The sequence below is a fragment of the Myotis brandtii genome, unplaced genomic scaffold (genome assembly GCF_000412655.1).
Source record: "Myotis brandtii unplaced genomic scaffold, ASM41265v1 scaffold506, whole genome shotgun sequence".
Lineage (NCBI taxonomy): Eukaryota > Metazoa > Chordata > Mammalia > Chiroptera > Vespertilionidae > Myotis > Myotis brandtii.
In genome coordinates, this window is record NW_005369287.1 from 2,945,477 (window position 1) to 2,962,746 (window position 17,270).

A 17,270-nucleotide genomic window follows, 5' to 3' on the forward strand; every position below is an offset into this window, starting at 1 on the left:
CTAAAGAATCAATGGAAAAATATCCTCAGGTGAGGATTTAAAAAAAACACACAAAAAAAGAGCTGCTTGTGAGATGCCACGTGGCAGTTTGGGGAGTGGAGGATTTTCTGTGTTAGTTTGCCCATTCCTTAGAAGTGGGACCATGGCAGATCTGCTGGGTTCAATGGCGAGCTTGGAGGTGGCAACATCTGCTCCATTTTCATTGACTTCCTTTAGTGAATGATGGCTTTTCTGATTTCTCTAAGAAAACTTCGTGCCTTTGGATACTGATTATGATGGGTATTTCCTCTTTATTCTGAAGAAAATATGGCACAGGCAAAGGGGTGAATCTCTGGGAAAGCCTGTTTTTCTTTCATCCATGCCTAACTTCATACTCCCATAATGCCCCACCTTCATACAGCCCATGCCCTGGGGCATACACCTTAGTCTACATGATCCTCAACTCTTTCTTGGCCATTCTACCACCCAGTCACTCTCCTTCATTCTTTGGAGGTATTAGTGTGTCTTCCTTCACTGTCATTTTCTCCACTTCAAGTCCTATTTTCATCTTAAATAACCTAACCATCACTCAGTTATTCATTCAACAAAGCTTTTTTCAGTGGCTACTACATGTCAAACTTTGTGCTGGGCACTAAGGGTATAATACAGAGTGGAGCGAAAGTAGGTTTGCAATTGTGAGTATATAAAACAGTTTATTTTGTATTATTATATATTAATTATTCTCCATACAAACAACTATAAACCTACTTTTGCCCCACCCTGTATATAAAACCAGATATGGTCCTTGCCCTCATAGAACTTATAGTCTAGTTGGGGAGGAAGACCAAATTATGTAATAACCCAAATTAAGTGGTAAAACTGTAGCTGCAATGGGTGCTAAGAGGAGCTATTGGGCCCTGACCGGTTTGGCTCAGTGGATAGAGCATCGGCCTGCGGACCGAAGGGTCCCGGGTTCGATTCCAGTCAAGGGCATGTACCTTGGTTGCAGGCATATCCCCAGTGGGGGGTGTGCAGGAGGCAGCTGATGTTCCTCTCTCATCAATGTTTCTAACTCTCCAGTCTATCCATCTCCCTTCCTCGCTGTAAAAAATCAATAAAATATATTTTTAAAAAAAAAAGAGGAGCTATTGGGAGTTAATAACTGGGGCATTTGACCTTGTCAGGGAGGTCAGGAAAGTCTCACTCGGGGAAGTGATGCTTGAGAAATATAAAGGATAAGTAAGAATTAACATGGCAAAAAGGGGAAGGGAGCATATTCCAGGCAGAGGAAGTAACATGTGCCAAGGCCATGTGCTTAGAGGGGAAAATGGCGAGTGTGAGGAAGGACCCAAATGTATGAAACAGAGATAAGGGAGTGTGGCTCAGAGAAGAGGCTAGAAAGTGGGAGTGGGTAGAGACCAGACTGGATTAGCCAATTAAATCACATTCCAGTTTTGTCTTTATGTTGAGAGCCACTGAAGCAGGAGAGTGACATGACATGATTGTGGTGTGCCAAGCCTCTCTGACCCTAGTGTGCAGAATGGGTTGGGTGAGGGTATGTGTGAATCCAGGGAAACTATCCAGGAGGTGGGATTACAGTGTCCTCGAGAGACTGGGATGGTGGTAACCAAGATGGAGATGACATCAGCTATTCGAGAGATGTTTGAAGTCAATAAAATGTAATGATAGATTGGACATGAGGGTTTAAAGAGAAGAGCATATTCCAGATGACTCTTTAGTTTTAGACTTGCAGCTGAACAGATGGTACCATTTACCAAAAGAAGAAATTTCAGAAGAGGACTTGGGCTGGGACAGCAAGCTCATGAGTCTGGATTTGGACAAACTGAGTTTGAGGAGCCTTTGAGAACAGCTCTGAGAAGATACTGGAGGAGAGCTATTGGGTCCAAGTATTGGGAATTCAGAGGAGGGATCTGGGCTGGAAATACACATACAAGATCATTTGCGTATGAGTGGTTGTTGAAGATGTAGGATGGATGAGGTCCTCTAAAAAGAGGATGCAGCCCTGACTGGTTTGGCTCAGTGGATAGAGCGTCGGCCTGCGGACTGGAGGGTCCCAGGTTCGATTCCGGTCAAGGGCGTGTATCTTGGTTGCAGGCACGTCCCCAGTGGGGAGTGTGCAGGAGGCAGCTGGTCGATATTTCTAACTCTCTATCCCTCTCCCTTTCTCTCTGTAAAAAATCAATAAAATATATTTTTTTTTAAAAAGAGGATGCAGAAGGAGGAAAGAGGATCTAAGGCTGATCTTTGAGAGAAACAAATATGACAGAGAGTGAGGGGGAGAGACCAAAGAAGTAGGAGGAAAACAGGCGTTCATGCTGCTGAGAGGAGAAGTGAAATGAAGACAGAAGCATTATTCATAATAACCAAAAACTGGAACTAATTCAAATGTCCTTCAACTGATGGATGGATAAATAACATATTCCATACAACAGAATAGTATTTCATAGTAAAAAGGAACAGACTACTGACATGCTATAGCATGGATAAATCTGAAAGACATTATGCTAAGTAAAAGAAGCCAGGCATAAAAGCCAGGCCCGTGTTGTATGATTCCATTTCTATGAAATGTTCAGAAAAGGCAAATCGATAGAGACAAAAAGTAGATTAATGGTTGCCAGGGGCTGATGGTGTGAATGGAGAGTGACTGCATGGGTATGGGGTTTCTTTCTGGGGTAATGGGAAATGTTCCAGAATTAAATTGTGGTGATGGTTCCACAATCTTCTTAAATATATGGAGACTTGTCTTATGATCCAGCATATGGTATATCTTGGTGTGCGTAGCTCTGGGATTTTAAGGTCTAATATCCTCTCTCTGGCCACATGTTTCTATCCCCCCAAACTCTCATGCCTCCCAAGCCTGCTCTTGGATTTTACTGGTGACCTGAAACTTTCCACCATTAAGGTTGCAATTGCTTTCTATCCAGTCCAGACATCACCACTATCCTTTTCTAAGAGCCATCAATCAACCCACTGGCCCCCTTGTCTCCTTGTTCATCCTCCATCTTGACTGAGTCTACCATTGGCCTTTACTGGTTCACAGTAATTGGGGGACTACTGGGGACCTCTCCAGTGCATTCTTCAGGACCACGGTCCTCTCACTCTCTCCTGCCTCTGGAGGCCCTCAGCTTGCCCAGGAGTCCCTGGTCAGTCTCTTCCCCCTCCTCAGCTGGCCTTTCTAACCTTCACCACTCTCCTTAGGCCACCTTGTTCTTCCTCCCTCCTCCTCCACGGAGGACTCACCCTTCTTGTCTGCTATCAGGTGTGACTCCTTTGTTCCCTCAGCTTCCTGTCATTCTTATCTCTCTGCCTCCACCCTCACTTCCTGCCCAGTGGCCTCTAGGAGGAAGTCTAAGCTCTGAATCGCCTCCCCACCTTCCTGCAGGCCAAGATCCCTTCTCATACTTCCCCCTGCATTTGTCAGCCGTCCCCTCTCCTCTGCCAAGTCCTGTGTTGCAGCCAAGAAGTGATATCTGGGGTCTCCAGGACCCAAAAAAACAAAGTAGAGCCCTCCCTGGATGTACACTCTAGCCAATAGGCTTGTTCTTGCTCCCTTGCTCCCTCTTTCTCTCCCTTCCTTCCTTCTCCCCTTCTCCCTCTGGGTGTTCTGCTGTGTCTTATATTCCCCTTGTTCGTGCTTTTTCATTCCTCACTCTACCCACCTAGCCATCACATGTTCATCTGTCAAGACTGACATGAACTCCCCTATGAAACCTTCCTAGACCCTTAGTCTAGGAAAGGACCGGTCCCATCCTCCTTTGAGGCCCTCTGTGCCCCACCTGGACTCCATCATGATGCTTCTTCACACATAGGTCAGGACCTCGATTTCACCCACTGAGCCAATCGCTTCACGAAGGGGATTTTTTAAGTGCCCTGCTTATTCACCACCCTGCCCTCCTCCTGGGCCTGGGCACTCTGTAATTGCTTTTTTTTTTTTTTTTAATTTTTTTTTATATTTTTAAAAATTGATTTCAGAGAGGAAGGGTGAGGGAGAGAGAGATAGAAACATCAGTGATGAGAGAGAATCATTGATCGGCTGCCTCCTGCACACCCCCTCACTGGGGATTGAGCCCGAAACCTGGACATGTGCCCTTGACTGGAATCGAACCCGGGACCCTTCAGTCCGCAGGCCAATGCTGTGTCCACTGAGCCAAACCAGCGAGGGCTATAATTGCTTTTAGATTAAAAAGGTGCACAAATGCCTGTGTTGCTGAACCCTGGGAAGAAAGTAAATGGGAGTGAGGAGGGACTTTGCTGGATACAGGGCTAAAGCAAATGAGAAGACCCAAACACAAATCATTGTTCACCAGGTGGTATCAATTTAGGGCCTTAAGAGAAAGAATTTTGCAGAGATGCAAATCAGAAAAAGGACATGTCTGTTACAGGGATTATCGGAAGGGCTGGGTGGCTCAGATGGAGCTTGAAACAGACCTGAAGGACAGAAGGCCCTTCATCAGAATTTGTCAGGGAAGGGATTTCCAGATGGGAGAATGATAGAAGCTAAGGTGCAGAAATGGAAAAGCCGGGGACGTTTTGGAGGTCAGAGGGGGTTCATCTTGGCCAGGTCATAAAGGTGTCATGCCCAAGAGTTACAGACCCAGGCCTTCTGCTCAGAACTTTAGAGATGCTATCTCCATAAACATCAAGAGTGGTACCTGCGGTAGGATGTCTGTCATTATCTCCAGTTTGCAGATGAGCAGATAGAGGCTCAGAGAGGTATGAGGTACGGAAGTAGGTGGTGGCACAGCTCCCTGAGCCCCGGGTCTGTCTGATTTGAAGGCCCACGTGAAAAGGCAGGCAGCATTGAACAAGGCCTCAAAGACCAATGAAGAGCCTGTGCTAATCCTCTAGGCCCGTGGTCGGCAAACTGCGGCTCGCGAGCCACATGTGGCTCTTTGGCCCCTTGAGTGTGGCTCTTCCTAAGCCTTAGGAGTACCCTAATTAAGTTAATAACAATGTACCTACCTATATAGTTTAAGTTTAAAAATTTTGGCTCTCAAAAGAAATTTCAGTCGTTGTACTGTTGATATTTGGCTCTGTTGACTAATGAGTTTGCCGACCACTGCTCTAGGCCAGTGGTTCTCAACCTTCTGGCCCTTTAAATACAGTTCCTCATGTTGTGACCCAACCATAAAATTATTTTCATTGCTACTTCATAACTGTAATGTTGCTGCTGTTATGAATCATAATGTAAATATCTGATATGCAGGATGGTCTTAGGCGACCCCTGTGAAAGGGTCGTTCGACCGCCAAAGGGGTCTCGACCCACAGGTTGAGAACCGCTGCTCTAGGCCCTTGTTTCACCAGTCTGACGAATGGTCTGCATCTTCATGCTTGAAAAGTACATATATACACAATATTATTGAATGTGTCAGAGGGTTCAGAACCCCAAAGTCCATCTAGTCCATATGTCCACTCTAAAACTAGTCCACAAATGTTCACACCAGCTTTATCCCAAATTGCCAAAAGATGGAAAAACCAAATGTCCATCAACCGATGACTAAATAGACAAAATGTGGTATATCTGTATAATGGACTATCATTCAGCAATAAAAAGAAATGAAGTACTAATACATGGTACAGCCCTGGCTGGTTTGGCTCAGTGGATAGGGTCCCAGGTTCGATTCTGGTCCAGGGCACATGCCTGGGTTTCGGGCTCCATCCCCAGTAAGGGGCATGCAGTAGGCAGCCGGTGAATGATTCACTCTCATCATTGATGTTTCTATCTCTCTCTCTTTCTCCCTTCCTCTCTGAAATCAATAGATATATATTTAAAAAATAATAATAATACATGGTACAACGTGGATGAATCTTGAAAACATGTTACATAAAAGAAGCCAGTCACAAACCATACATTTGGTATGATTGCACTTATATGAAATGTCCAGAACTGGCAAATATATTGACACAGGAAGATTCCTGGTTGCCTGGAGCAGGGAAAGGGGAGAAAGGGAGTGTTGGGTTTGGAGATGGGGACTCACTGCTAAAGGGTGCAGGGTATCTTTTTGGAGTGATGAACATATTCTAGAATTGATTGTGGTGACAGTTGCATAGCTCTGTAGCATACTAAAAACCACTGCACTAAACAGTTTAAATGAGTGAAATTGTATGGCTGTGAATTATATCAAAATGAGGCTTTCTGCACGTGCACACACACACGCACATGCACGCCCATCCACAGGATTCATGGACCTGGTTGTGCAGATCTGAGATGAGAGGCCATACCTAGAACAGACATAAAATGGAGCATCTCTGTGTTTGCTGTTATTTTCTGGCGAGCAGTGGTCCTTGGTGCCGAGGGCTGCCCCTGGCCAGCTCCTGATCAGCATGCCCAGAACAGACAGATCCCACTCCCCACAGGGCGCCGAGTGCTGACTTCTGGGAGAACTACCACTTTGGCAGCTGTGGGCGGTGGGGTGAGGATGGACCCAATGACCATTTCTAAGACTCTATCTCCAGGCACAACAACCTCCTCCAGCAGGGCGGCCCTGACAAGGCTCTTGCTTCCAGCCTCTTGGCTTATGCTATTCACTTGCTGTAAAGAAACTACCTTGATTTAGTGAATGAAGCCACTGGTAAGAGTGATTCATGAGATAAAAAATCTCTTCTGATCACTTTGGCTTTGCTTACGTCGGATGTGGCTTTCTGGTTAAATGCCTGAACGTCAGCTGGGATTTTGGTGGGAAGCGATCGGGCGTGTTTTGCTATATCCAAGAGACACAGGCCAGAACTCTCGTCTGACCACAACCTCCCTAAGATAGGCCGGGCGTTGACTGTGTTCCGCCAATGCAGTGGCATCTGTACTGCTTATCTCTCCTTCAGCTGGGTGTGGATAAGCCGCATATGAATGTGCTCTGCAGCCTTCCTGCATTTTTTTTAGCCACTCGTAGGCTTGTCCCACTTTTCCTCAACCAGAATTATGCTTTGAAAAGCGAAGAATCAAAATATACTAAAACCAGTTTTATTTTTTTAAAGGCAAACATCACCTTTTTTCGAAATGTAAAAAAAAAAATTCTAAAAAATCATGAAATAAAAGAATTTATAACAAAGAGCTGACAAAAATCCCATGTCCTCTCCTGAGGCCTGGTCACCTGAAAGACTACGTGATTAGAGGGTTGGAACTTTCAGCCCCATCCCCCCAACCTCTGGGGTCGGGTTGAGGTGGGGCCCGGAGATGGGAATCTATAGCAACTCTAGCCCAAGAAGATTTGGAGAGCTTCTGGGTGGGTGAACACATGCAGGTGCTGGGAGGTGCACCTGAAGAGGGCTGGAAGCTCCACCCCCCACCGCGCCCCCCACCCCCCACCCCGCCACCCCCCCCCCGCCACACACACACACACACACACACACACACACACACACACACCTTGCCCTGTGCATCTCTTCCATCTGGCCATCCCTGAGTTGATCCTTTATAATACACCTATGAATGGAAGTGAAATATTCTCCTGAGTCCTGTGAGCCATTCGAGGCTTGTTCACCTGGAGACTGGCAGGATTCAAAGAAAGAATACAAATGTGTGCGGCTTCTTAAGGCTCAGGTTGGAATTCATATGCCACTTCTTCCATGTTCTTGGGCCAGTACAAGTCATTAGACTGTCTTGGCCCAAGGGTTGGAGAAGCAGATTCTGACTCCTGATAGGAGGAGCTGCAGAGAATTGTGGTCATTTTTTGCAGTCTGCCACCGGTCTTAGTACTCTTTGACCCTACTTTCATTCTGAATTCAATATGCTTTTTGAACTTTCCTGGCCTGATTTAGTTATTCTTACCCCCTACCATTTCCATCTAATTTGTTGTTTCTTGTCACAAGTCCTGTGAACTTGAAAACTAGATCATCAGATTAATGTCTATAAACGTATATTAATTCAGTAACTAAAACTTGTGAAAATTGTGTGTAAGCAGGAGTAAGTAGGCTCTGAGTGAAGGAGCGTCTCCCACAGTTTTTAGTGCATGGACTTTGTAACAGGTATTATATGGCGGCCGGGAGGCAGTGTTCCCTCAACAGTTCTTAGCTTTGGTCCAGATATGTGAGGTGGTACAATGACTGTTAGGCAAGGTACTCCATAGAAGGGGTCAAGAAATGGGACTTTTGGGAGTCGCGAAGGAAAGGAATTTATATTTGGGGTTCTGTGAGGGGAGGAAGTGATGCACCTTTTATGCTAATGCTTTAGGTTTCCATGGCTTCCGTTCTGTTTGGGTCTAAAATACAGAGAAACCATAAAGCTACTTAACGTTATTACTGTGCGATCACAGAGGAAGCCAAGAGGTGTGGTTTGCATCAGCTGCAGACCCCCCTGGGTTGGAGGGAAGAAGATTTTTCATTTTTTCTCCTGTGTACTGCAGTGACATTTATTTAACATCTTATCTAAGCAAGCCCTTCACTATTTTTCCTTTTAAAAAAAATGTTTTTCTTTCTCCCAAGTTAGCATGACAGTTACTCATGAATTGCATGTGATGAGGGCCCTTTAACCTTGAGATGGACCTGTGTCTTTCCCATTTTAACTTCTCTGAGGGTCTGCATGTCTTCTCTCAGAGTGTGACAAAATCAACATTGGATCCGAGTTTGTTGTTTTTTAAATGAACTCTTAGCCAAATTAGAAAAGTTTTAAACTGTGACTTAAAACAGCATTGGAACATTCGCTTTAAATTTGTGTGAGAGGATTGATTTATCTAAAGAATTTAAAGCAGACACATATCTGCCTGATTAATGAAGTAGGTCAACCATTTCCTGGAACCTAACATTTATTCTATTATCACCTTAGTAATAATAGCAAAGAGGGGAAGTCTGCCAAGGGTCAAGCTATGGTCAGAGAAAGTCAGACATTGTCATGGAAATATTAGCTGGGACAGCCCCGGGAAGCCCCAGAAGCCACCGGGGTTCACGCTACAAAGTCTTGGCCCCTGTACGCTCACTATATTCATTTCCGAGGGTGTCTACTTTTATTTTTTTAAATATTTTTTTTTATTGATTTCAAAGAAGAGGGGAGAGGGAGAGAGATAGAAACATCAGTGATGACAGAGAATCATTGATTGGCTGCCTCCTGCACGGCCCCTACTGGGGATCGAGCCTGCAACCCAAGCATGTGCCCTTGACTGGAATCGAACCCAGGACCCTTCAGTCCGCAGACCAATGCTCCATGTACTGAGCCAAACCAGCTAAGGCATGAGTGCGTCTACTTTTAAATGGCATTTACCAACATGTGCATACTCCCCCCTCCACCAGTAACTTCAGCATAATTTCTTAAAGAGAAACAAAAGTCAGAATATGTATATATTTCTTAAAAACACAGTGCTAGTCAAGGAGTGCAGATATTTCATTTTCCTTCCAGTAAACACTGTTCTCTAAAACTCTTAAGCCAGGAGCAGAGGAACATGGAGCATTCTTTCAGGAGGGCTTCGTGTCTCCTTGTAGGTGAGTCTTTTCTCAGGAGGAATGATCTACCGAGTGCCGCTAGGTGTCGATGGAAATCCCTGTGCTGAGAATCTCACCTTGGACAAGATGGACAAAGCCTTTCCCTTATAGAGCCCATGCTGGAAATAGCTGATAACCCACTACTCAAACAAAGGATGCAAATACCCAACAGTGACAATAACTAGGAAAAAAAAAAAAAAAGAACAGAGTAAAGGGGTGGTGAGTGACTTGGGATGGGAGGCCCAGTCCTAAGGAGAGTGTCCATGACCCTGCTCTCTGAAGAGGTGGTGATGGATGGAGACCTGAGCCATCAGAAGGCTTCAGGTCTGGGGGGCAGTGATGGAGAGCATTTGGTGTGTAAAAGGGATGGGGACAAGTTCAGGGGCAGCTGCGTGAGCAAGGGGCAGAGTGGCAGAGACAGCGTGGGGAGGAAGAAGGCATAGGTCTGAGGGCCATGGTAAGGAGGTAAGAAGCAGGAACGCATGAAATCACCCGATTCTCACTTGGCTGCTATGTGGAGCCTGGGGTTCTACAGTTAATAGAGGAAGTCGGGAGACTGTGAGGAGACTAAGACAGCACTGGTTATGACTTGCTCTAGAAGGCTGGCAGTGGGGGTGGAGAGAAGCGGAGAGATTGTGGTCTGATCATGAAACGACATGCATTTCACCATACCTCAGCTGTATGGTAGCCACCAGCTACTTGTGGCTATTTACCTTTAAATTTAAATCAGTTGAAAGGGGAAATTCAATTCCTTCTTCCCACAAACCACATTTCAGGTGCTGAGTAGCCACTCTCAAGTGCACTCAGCTGCTCTGTTGGGCAGCAGAGAACACTCCATCATTGCCGAAAGTTCTGTTGAATGGTGATGACTCCACGCTATGGGCCTACGGCCTGTTCTTTCTAAATGCTTCATCCCCCTCTCTTGGAAGGGCAGCCAAACTGCCATAAACATCATTTAATGCACATTCTGTTAAGAGCTGAGAGTGGGGGAGGGTGGGGGTAAGGGGGAGAGACCAACCAAAGGACTTGTATGCATGCATATAAGCATAAGCGATGGACGCAGACAACAGGGGGTGAGGGCAAAACGGGGGGGATGAGGGGACAATGGGGGGATAAAGACACATTTGTAATACCTTAATCAATAAAAAATGTAAAAAATAAAATAAAAATAAAAATGACCTAAAAAAAAGAAAGCTGAGAGTGGGGGGAAATGTTGCCCTGAAGAAGTTTATAGCTTCATAATTTCATAGTTCATAACCGAGGCCTGAGAAGATGTAACCCTGAGTTTGGGGCAAGTTAGAGGGACGGTGAGAGACACGCCACCTCCATATTGGAGACTCGTTCAGGTGAGTCAGGAGGCAGAGTCCATATGGCAGCCAAAAACTCAAAATGGGCCACGGGTGATCGTTTGGGGGAAGGAAAAAATAACTAGAACAGATTATGTAGTGTCCAGAATTAAGGCAGTAATTAGGAGAAAGATAATATCAACTTTGATCAATAACTAGGAGCGACAGTTTGAGATTATATCCGTCAGCCACAGTGTAGTCTGGGAGGTGGGGCCACTAGGAGTATTCACTAGGAGTAAGCCTTACACAGGTATGGGAGGAGCCAGTGAGGGGTGGGTCTAAGACTGGAACCCAGCTGGGAAATTCAGAGGGAGCTTGAATAAAGGGGACACCTGGAGGCTGAAAAAACACTCAAAGCTGAGCAACTGAGTAGCTCTAAGGTGAGTGACCACAGCTGTGACATGGAGCATGCTGGGGATTGGAGCTCAGCAGGTGACAGCCATGGTCAAGCCTCCACCAGGGTTTCTCCCCCAAAATACAGGTGTTCCTCATGTACAATGCAGTTACAATAAGCCAATCGTAAGTTGAAAATATTGTAAGTGGAAGATGCATTTAATACACCTCACCTACCGAACATCATAGCTTAACCTAGCCTACCTTGAATGAGCTCAGAACACTTACATTAGCCTACCGTTGGGCAAAATCATCTAACACAAAGCCTATTTTATAATAATATATTGGGTAATTTATGATACGTATCGCTTTTGCACAGTTCGTAAAGTCGAAAAATCCTAAAGTTGAACCATCCTAAGTTGGGGACCGTCTGTATTTGGGTCACGGTGGGGAATGATTTACTTTCTTCTTCCTCCCTTCCTTCCTTCTCCCTTTATGCCTTCTTTCCTCTCCCGCACAGCCTCTCTCTCCTGTATGTGATATCCCCTCTTCTGCTCTTTCTTCGTGGCAGAAGGTTCCATCTGTCCAGCCAACTGGGAAGGCCTAGCACCTGCGGGGAGCTGTGGCCACACCCAAACGCCAGCCCTCCTGGTAGAGGTTCTCTTCTGCTCTCAGTTTTGTAGCGGAAGCGGCTTCTCCTACTCACAGAACTTGTCTCTGCAGCTTGTAGGGCCCCCTCTGCTCCTTGAAGCACACATGCCCCTCTCACCTGATGCTGGTGTGAAAACCATTCAAACCCTGCAGTAAACACCCTACTGGGCGGGCCCCTATCTCTCCCTCCCACAAACCCCTCATCCTTCTGGCGGGGGGGGGCCCTATCTCTCCCTCCCACAAACCCCTCATCCTTCTGGCGGGGGGGGGCCCTATCTCTCCCTCCCACAAACCCCTCATCCTTCTGGATGAGAATCATTGATCGGCTGCTTCCTGTATACCCCCTAGTGGGGATCGAGCCCACATCCTGGGTATGTGCTCTGACCAGGAAATCACACTCTGACCTCCTGGCTCATAGGTCACTGCTCAACCACTGAGCCACGCCAGCCAGGCTGGGGGGGGGGGTTGTTTGGGGACAAATCCTAGGACCTGTGTGTTCCCAGGCTGCAGGCCTGTGCTCACCTGGTGTGTGAAGACAGTGTGGTCAAGACCCACCTCTAGAAGCAGAGGACATAGAAGGAAAGCTCACCTCCTCGAGGGGCCGCTTGGCAGTTCTCCGTGTGCGGAAGAGTCGGGGAGAGGCTGGCGTGGAGAGACAGGCAGTCCTCCAGGGCCCAGGACGAAATGCAGAAACTTTGGCGAAACTGCCCCCCGTGTCGTCCAGCACTGATGAGTGGCTGCTGAAGCCAGTCAGAGGGGCCAAACATAGATTCTCCTGAAGCAGGAGTGGTTGTTTGGGGCAACCTGTTATCTCTCCCACCCAGCCCCTGCCCCACTTGGCCAGTCACCCCAGCGGAATGCTGGGACCCAGGCTGGCCTGGGCCTGGTTGTCAGGCCTGGGCTGTGGAGGGAGAGCGCCACAAAAAAAAATGGCGGCTGCCGGCTGGCCCACGTGCTGGCCCACGTGCATTGAGGCTCTCCTATTTCCAGGATCTGGGCAGCTGGGGTTGATGGTTTCTCTTTGTCTCTCTCCAGGGTCAGGTGTGGATTAATGGCTTTAACCTTGGTCGCTACTGGCCAGCACGGGGCCCCCAGGTGACCTTGTTTGTGCCACGGCACATCCTGGTGACATCAGCCCCAAACACCATCGCAGTGCTGGAACTGGAGCGGGCGCCCTGCAGTGACGATCCCCCCGAACCGTGCACCGTGGAGTTCGTGGACAAGCCGGTTATCAGTGCAACTGTGACCTACAGCCATCTCCTCCAACACCAGCCCGATCCAGACTCCTGACCGGACCGTGAATGATGACTCAAGCCTGGGGCCTGGCCTTTCACATACCTCACATGTCCCCTTGCAGTGGCAACATTCACTGCAGGCTCGATTGGAAAACAGATTCCGCTTGTGCGTTTCCACCTGAGGTTTCCCTGTAGCCTTGCAGTGACTGGCCCACCCCTGCCAAGGGCCGCCGTGGCCGTGTGATGGGGTGGTAGCCCAGTAGCACACAGGTGTACCTGCAGAGCTGGAACGGAAGCTTTCGAGGTGTTTCTGATTTTTATTTTGGAAGAATCATGTCTTTTTGTTAAATAAAATTTGCATTCATGATGTTACTGTTTTTGACGTTGGGCAGATATTAATTTACAGGTTCTGATTTAAATCATAACTAGACTTGAGTGGGCTGAAGAAGCCACTTCACTCACTGGAGGTTCAAAGGCATGGAAAATCGTCTTGGTTTGATCTAGTGGACTGCTGCTTCTCAGATCCCTATGTAAAGGTCGAACTCATTTTGTGTGTTTAGATGTAGCAATTGCACCTATCCACACACCAACACAGGCCTGTACACATCTGTAGACACGCATATGTGCATGGGCTATGTACACACATGGATGTGCAGGGACAAGGTGTTGCATAATCTGCATGTCCTGCCCAGCATGGTAGAACTCTATTGCTGAGCACTGTCCTATTCCATGTCCAGTTCGGGGCACCTATATTTATAAAAGGCTAATATGCAAAGTGTCCCCACAGGAGTTCAACTAGGACAGTGGTCGGCAAAACGCGGCTCGCAAGCCACATGCGGCTCTTTGGCCCCTTGAGTGTGGCTCTTCCTAAGCCTTAGCAGTACCCTAATTAAGTTAATAACAATGTACCTACCTATATAGTTTAAGTTTAAAAAAATTGGCTCTCAAAAGAAATTTCAATCGTTGTACTGTTGATATTTGGCTCTGTTGACTAATGAGTTTGCCGACCACTGAAGTAGGAGACTGGAAGTTCGATCGCTCACTATGACGTGTGCTGACCACCAGAGGGCAGTGCGAAATGAAGGAAGGCCCCGGCCGGCCGGCAGCCAGAAGGCCCCGATCCACCCTGATTGCCAGCCAGGCCTAGGGGCCCTACCCGTGCATGAATTTTGTGCACCAGGTCTCTAGTATTACATATTTAATTCACTTGTCCCTCGAAAAACCTCTGAGGAATGTACTGTCATCTTCCCAGATTTGCCAGGACACACAGCAGTAAGTGGTAGAGACAGGGCTTGAACCCAGATTGTTTGGTTCTAGTGTCCAGACACGCATTGCATACATAATATATCAATACAGGCTTATGTTCCCATAGGAGAGGATTGGAACAACATAAACAAAAATGTTAATACAATCCTATCTGGGTGCTGTTTGAGAGATTGCTCACTGTTTCTTTTTTGCTTACCTGTGTTTTAAATCCTTTACAGAGAAGATGTACATTTTTTTAAGGGAGGGAGAGAGGAAAGGTTTTGAGGCTAATCTACAACGTATTTTCATGATGGCATATGTCTCCCTGTCTCATAGACATCAATAACGAAGATCTGGGGGTCAACAGGGAGTCTGGAAACTGGGTGTGCCAGCTCAGCAGTGGAGACAAACAGACACTTGATGAAGGACTATTTTCCATAGCACCTGGGTGAAGGAGGTGCTACACAGACCCAGGCCTCATTTCGTTACTCTTCCTTCCACTGCTAAGTTACCAGAAATGTGTAAAGTGATGATGCTTAAGAACTGTGTGCAGGAATAGCTTTGGAAAGAAAGAGATGGTTCCTTTTAAAGCATTAAGTATGCAGGTAAACTGCACCTCCCCGGACTCAGAGGCCGGCGTGGAGTCTCCTGAAGGCTCGGCAGTCGAGTATGCACTTCCCTTTCATGCTCTCGTCTGATCTTCAGGACCACCGTAAGGGAGGCAGCAGTAAGCCCATTTTACAGATGGAAACTTTACTTTTTAAAAATCTTTATTGTTGAAAGTATTACATATGTCCCCTCTTTCCCCTCATTAACCCCCTCGAGCCCACGTCGCCCCTGCCCCAGGCTTCCATCACCTAATTGTCGTGTCCATGGGTTATGCACTTATATATACAAGGTCTCTGGCTGATTACCTCCCACCCACCCACCCTGCCCCACTCTGTCCCATGCTTCCATGTCTCTGGATCCACTCCGTTCAACAGATGGAAACTTTTAAAGCTTTAGCAAGAGGCAAGCTGGGTTCTAATCTGGTCTGTCCCCATCCAAAGCCAGGGTGTTTTGTCTTGTCAGCGTGAGGTAATCTTTTGGGTTTCTTCCCTTTCTACAGCACCAAGACTTCCCTTGGTCAGGATGTCATGTTCTGGAAAACAGGATTTTAATACATAAATACCACCCTGGGCTCTACTCCCAACCCGTCAGCTATCTAATACTCCCTCTGAGGGACATACCTTCTACAATGTCATTCTCAAAATACGATGTGCCTTTAGTCCCTCCAGATTTCTCTTTTAAAAAAAAATGTTTTTATTGATTTTTAGAGAGAGAGAAAGGGAGAAGTAAAGAAAGAGAAATATCAATGTGAGCCCTGACCGGTTTGGCTCAGTGGATGGAGCGTCGGCCTGCAGACTGAAGGGTCCCAGCTTCGATTCCGGTCAAGGGCATGTACCTTGGTTGCGGGCACATCCCCAGTGGCGGGTGTGCAGGAGGCAGCTGATCGATGTTCTCTCTCATCGATGTTTCTAGCTCTCTATCCCTCTCCCTTCCTCTCTGTAAAAATTCAATAAAATATATTTTTAAAAAAAAAAGAAACATCAATGTGAGAGAGAAACATTGATGGGCTGCCTCCCGCACAATTGTACCCTGACGGGGGATTGAGCCTGAAACCTAGGTATGTGCCCCGATCAGGAATTGAACCAGCAACCTTTCGGTGCACAGGAGGATGCTCAACCAGTGAGCCACCCCGGCCAGGCTGTATGTTTAACTTTTGAAGAAACTGCTGAACAATTTCAGAACATCTTTTCTGAGGAAAGAAAGAGCTGCGGAGTGGCTTCGAGCAGAGCCCACTCCATTCCTCTTTCCTGCCCTGCCTCAGGCTGCTCATTGCCTCTCTCTTTTTGTCTGTTGTCTGTTGATCTTTGTTTCTCAGCAAATCCAGCTTATTCAGAATGAAATTGTTTACCACTCATCTGAGTTGGTTTTTTTTTTTCTCATTGTTTCCCCAACAAGCAATATTAGTCTGTCAGATGACACCACTAGGAAATGATCTTGTATGTTCTTTGTTTTCTTGCCTTATGAGAAAAAAAAAGTCATTTTCTGAAATCACTCTTTTAGTCAGTGTGAGGGATTCTGTCTGGTCTGTGGCAGAACAGACAGCTAGCGGAGACCAATAGCTCGTGGGCTGAGAGGGAATTCCGGTCAGTGTCCAGGTCATTGCCGTGGGTGGAAGCCCAGCCCCTGCTCTTGGTCTGACTGAGCATTCCTTTCTGGGTTGTCCCTTGCCTTCCAGCCTTCTGGCCCCGGGGTTTGTCAACTGGACACGCGGCAGCCGTCTGGTTGTCTGTAAGGGCCCAGTGAAGATCCTACGCTGATAACCCACTAGACAGTTGCTCTACTTCCACTCCCAGGGGATTTCCCACGCGTGAGGCAGCCTCCCACAGCTTCAGTCCTCTCAGCTCCCAAGCCAGCAGCCTTCTGTCCCCACGTGAAACAGGACAGACTTGGGGACAGAAGCAGGCTCCTGCTCCTGCTCCATCACTTACCCTTGGCATCATCTCATTTATAAACCTCAATTTCCTGATCTCCTAAGTGTGGGTTTTTTAAAAATCAAATACAGGAATCATGAAAGCACCTCACCTAGCCATCTAGGAGGTGCTCACTGAATGCTAGTGTGATTCTTCCCTGTCACATTCCTCCACAGAAGGAGGTAAGGGATCCTGAGGGAACCTGAGGGACCAAGGGAGAAGAAATACCGCCAGGACACACTGTCGTTTTCCCGCATCCCCTTCTGTTCAGTTCAACAACTTGGTTCTTCTCCTGACCAGCCGCTGTGCAGGGCTAAGGATGCAAAGGTGAAGGAGACAGTCCGCTGTGAAACATGGACACAGACAGGAAGATGGAAGAGGAGGTTCCTTCGAAAAGGGGAAGCTGCTATCAGAAGAAAGGGAGTGCCTGGCCGGCGTGGCTCAGTGGTTGACCGCCAACCTATGAACCAGGAGGTCACGGTGTGATTCCCTATCAGGGCATATGCCCTATCTCTCGATCCCTCTCCCTCTCT

The 17,270-nt window shown here is 47.1% G+C and overlaps 1 protein-coding gene across 1 annotated transcript in view; it reads left to right on the forward strand.

Moving 5' to 3' along the window:
- Positions 1 to 13,345, forward strand: part of GLB1 (galactosidase, beta 1) — a 75,194-nt gene extending 61,849 nt beyond the window's left edge. The window contains exon 18 of the mRNA XM_014548381.1: positions 12,774 to 13,345. Within this exon, the coding sequence (XP_014403867.1) occupies positions 12,774 to 13,028 (255 nt within the window). The 3' untranslated portion in view covers positions 13,029 to 13,345. The remainder of the gene's footprint in view (positions 1 to 12,773) is intronic.
- The last annotated feature ends 3,925 nt before the right edge of the window (positions 13,346 to 17,270 follow it).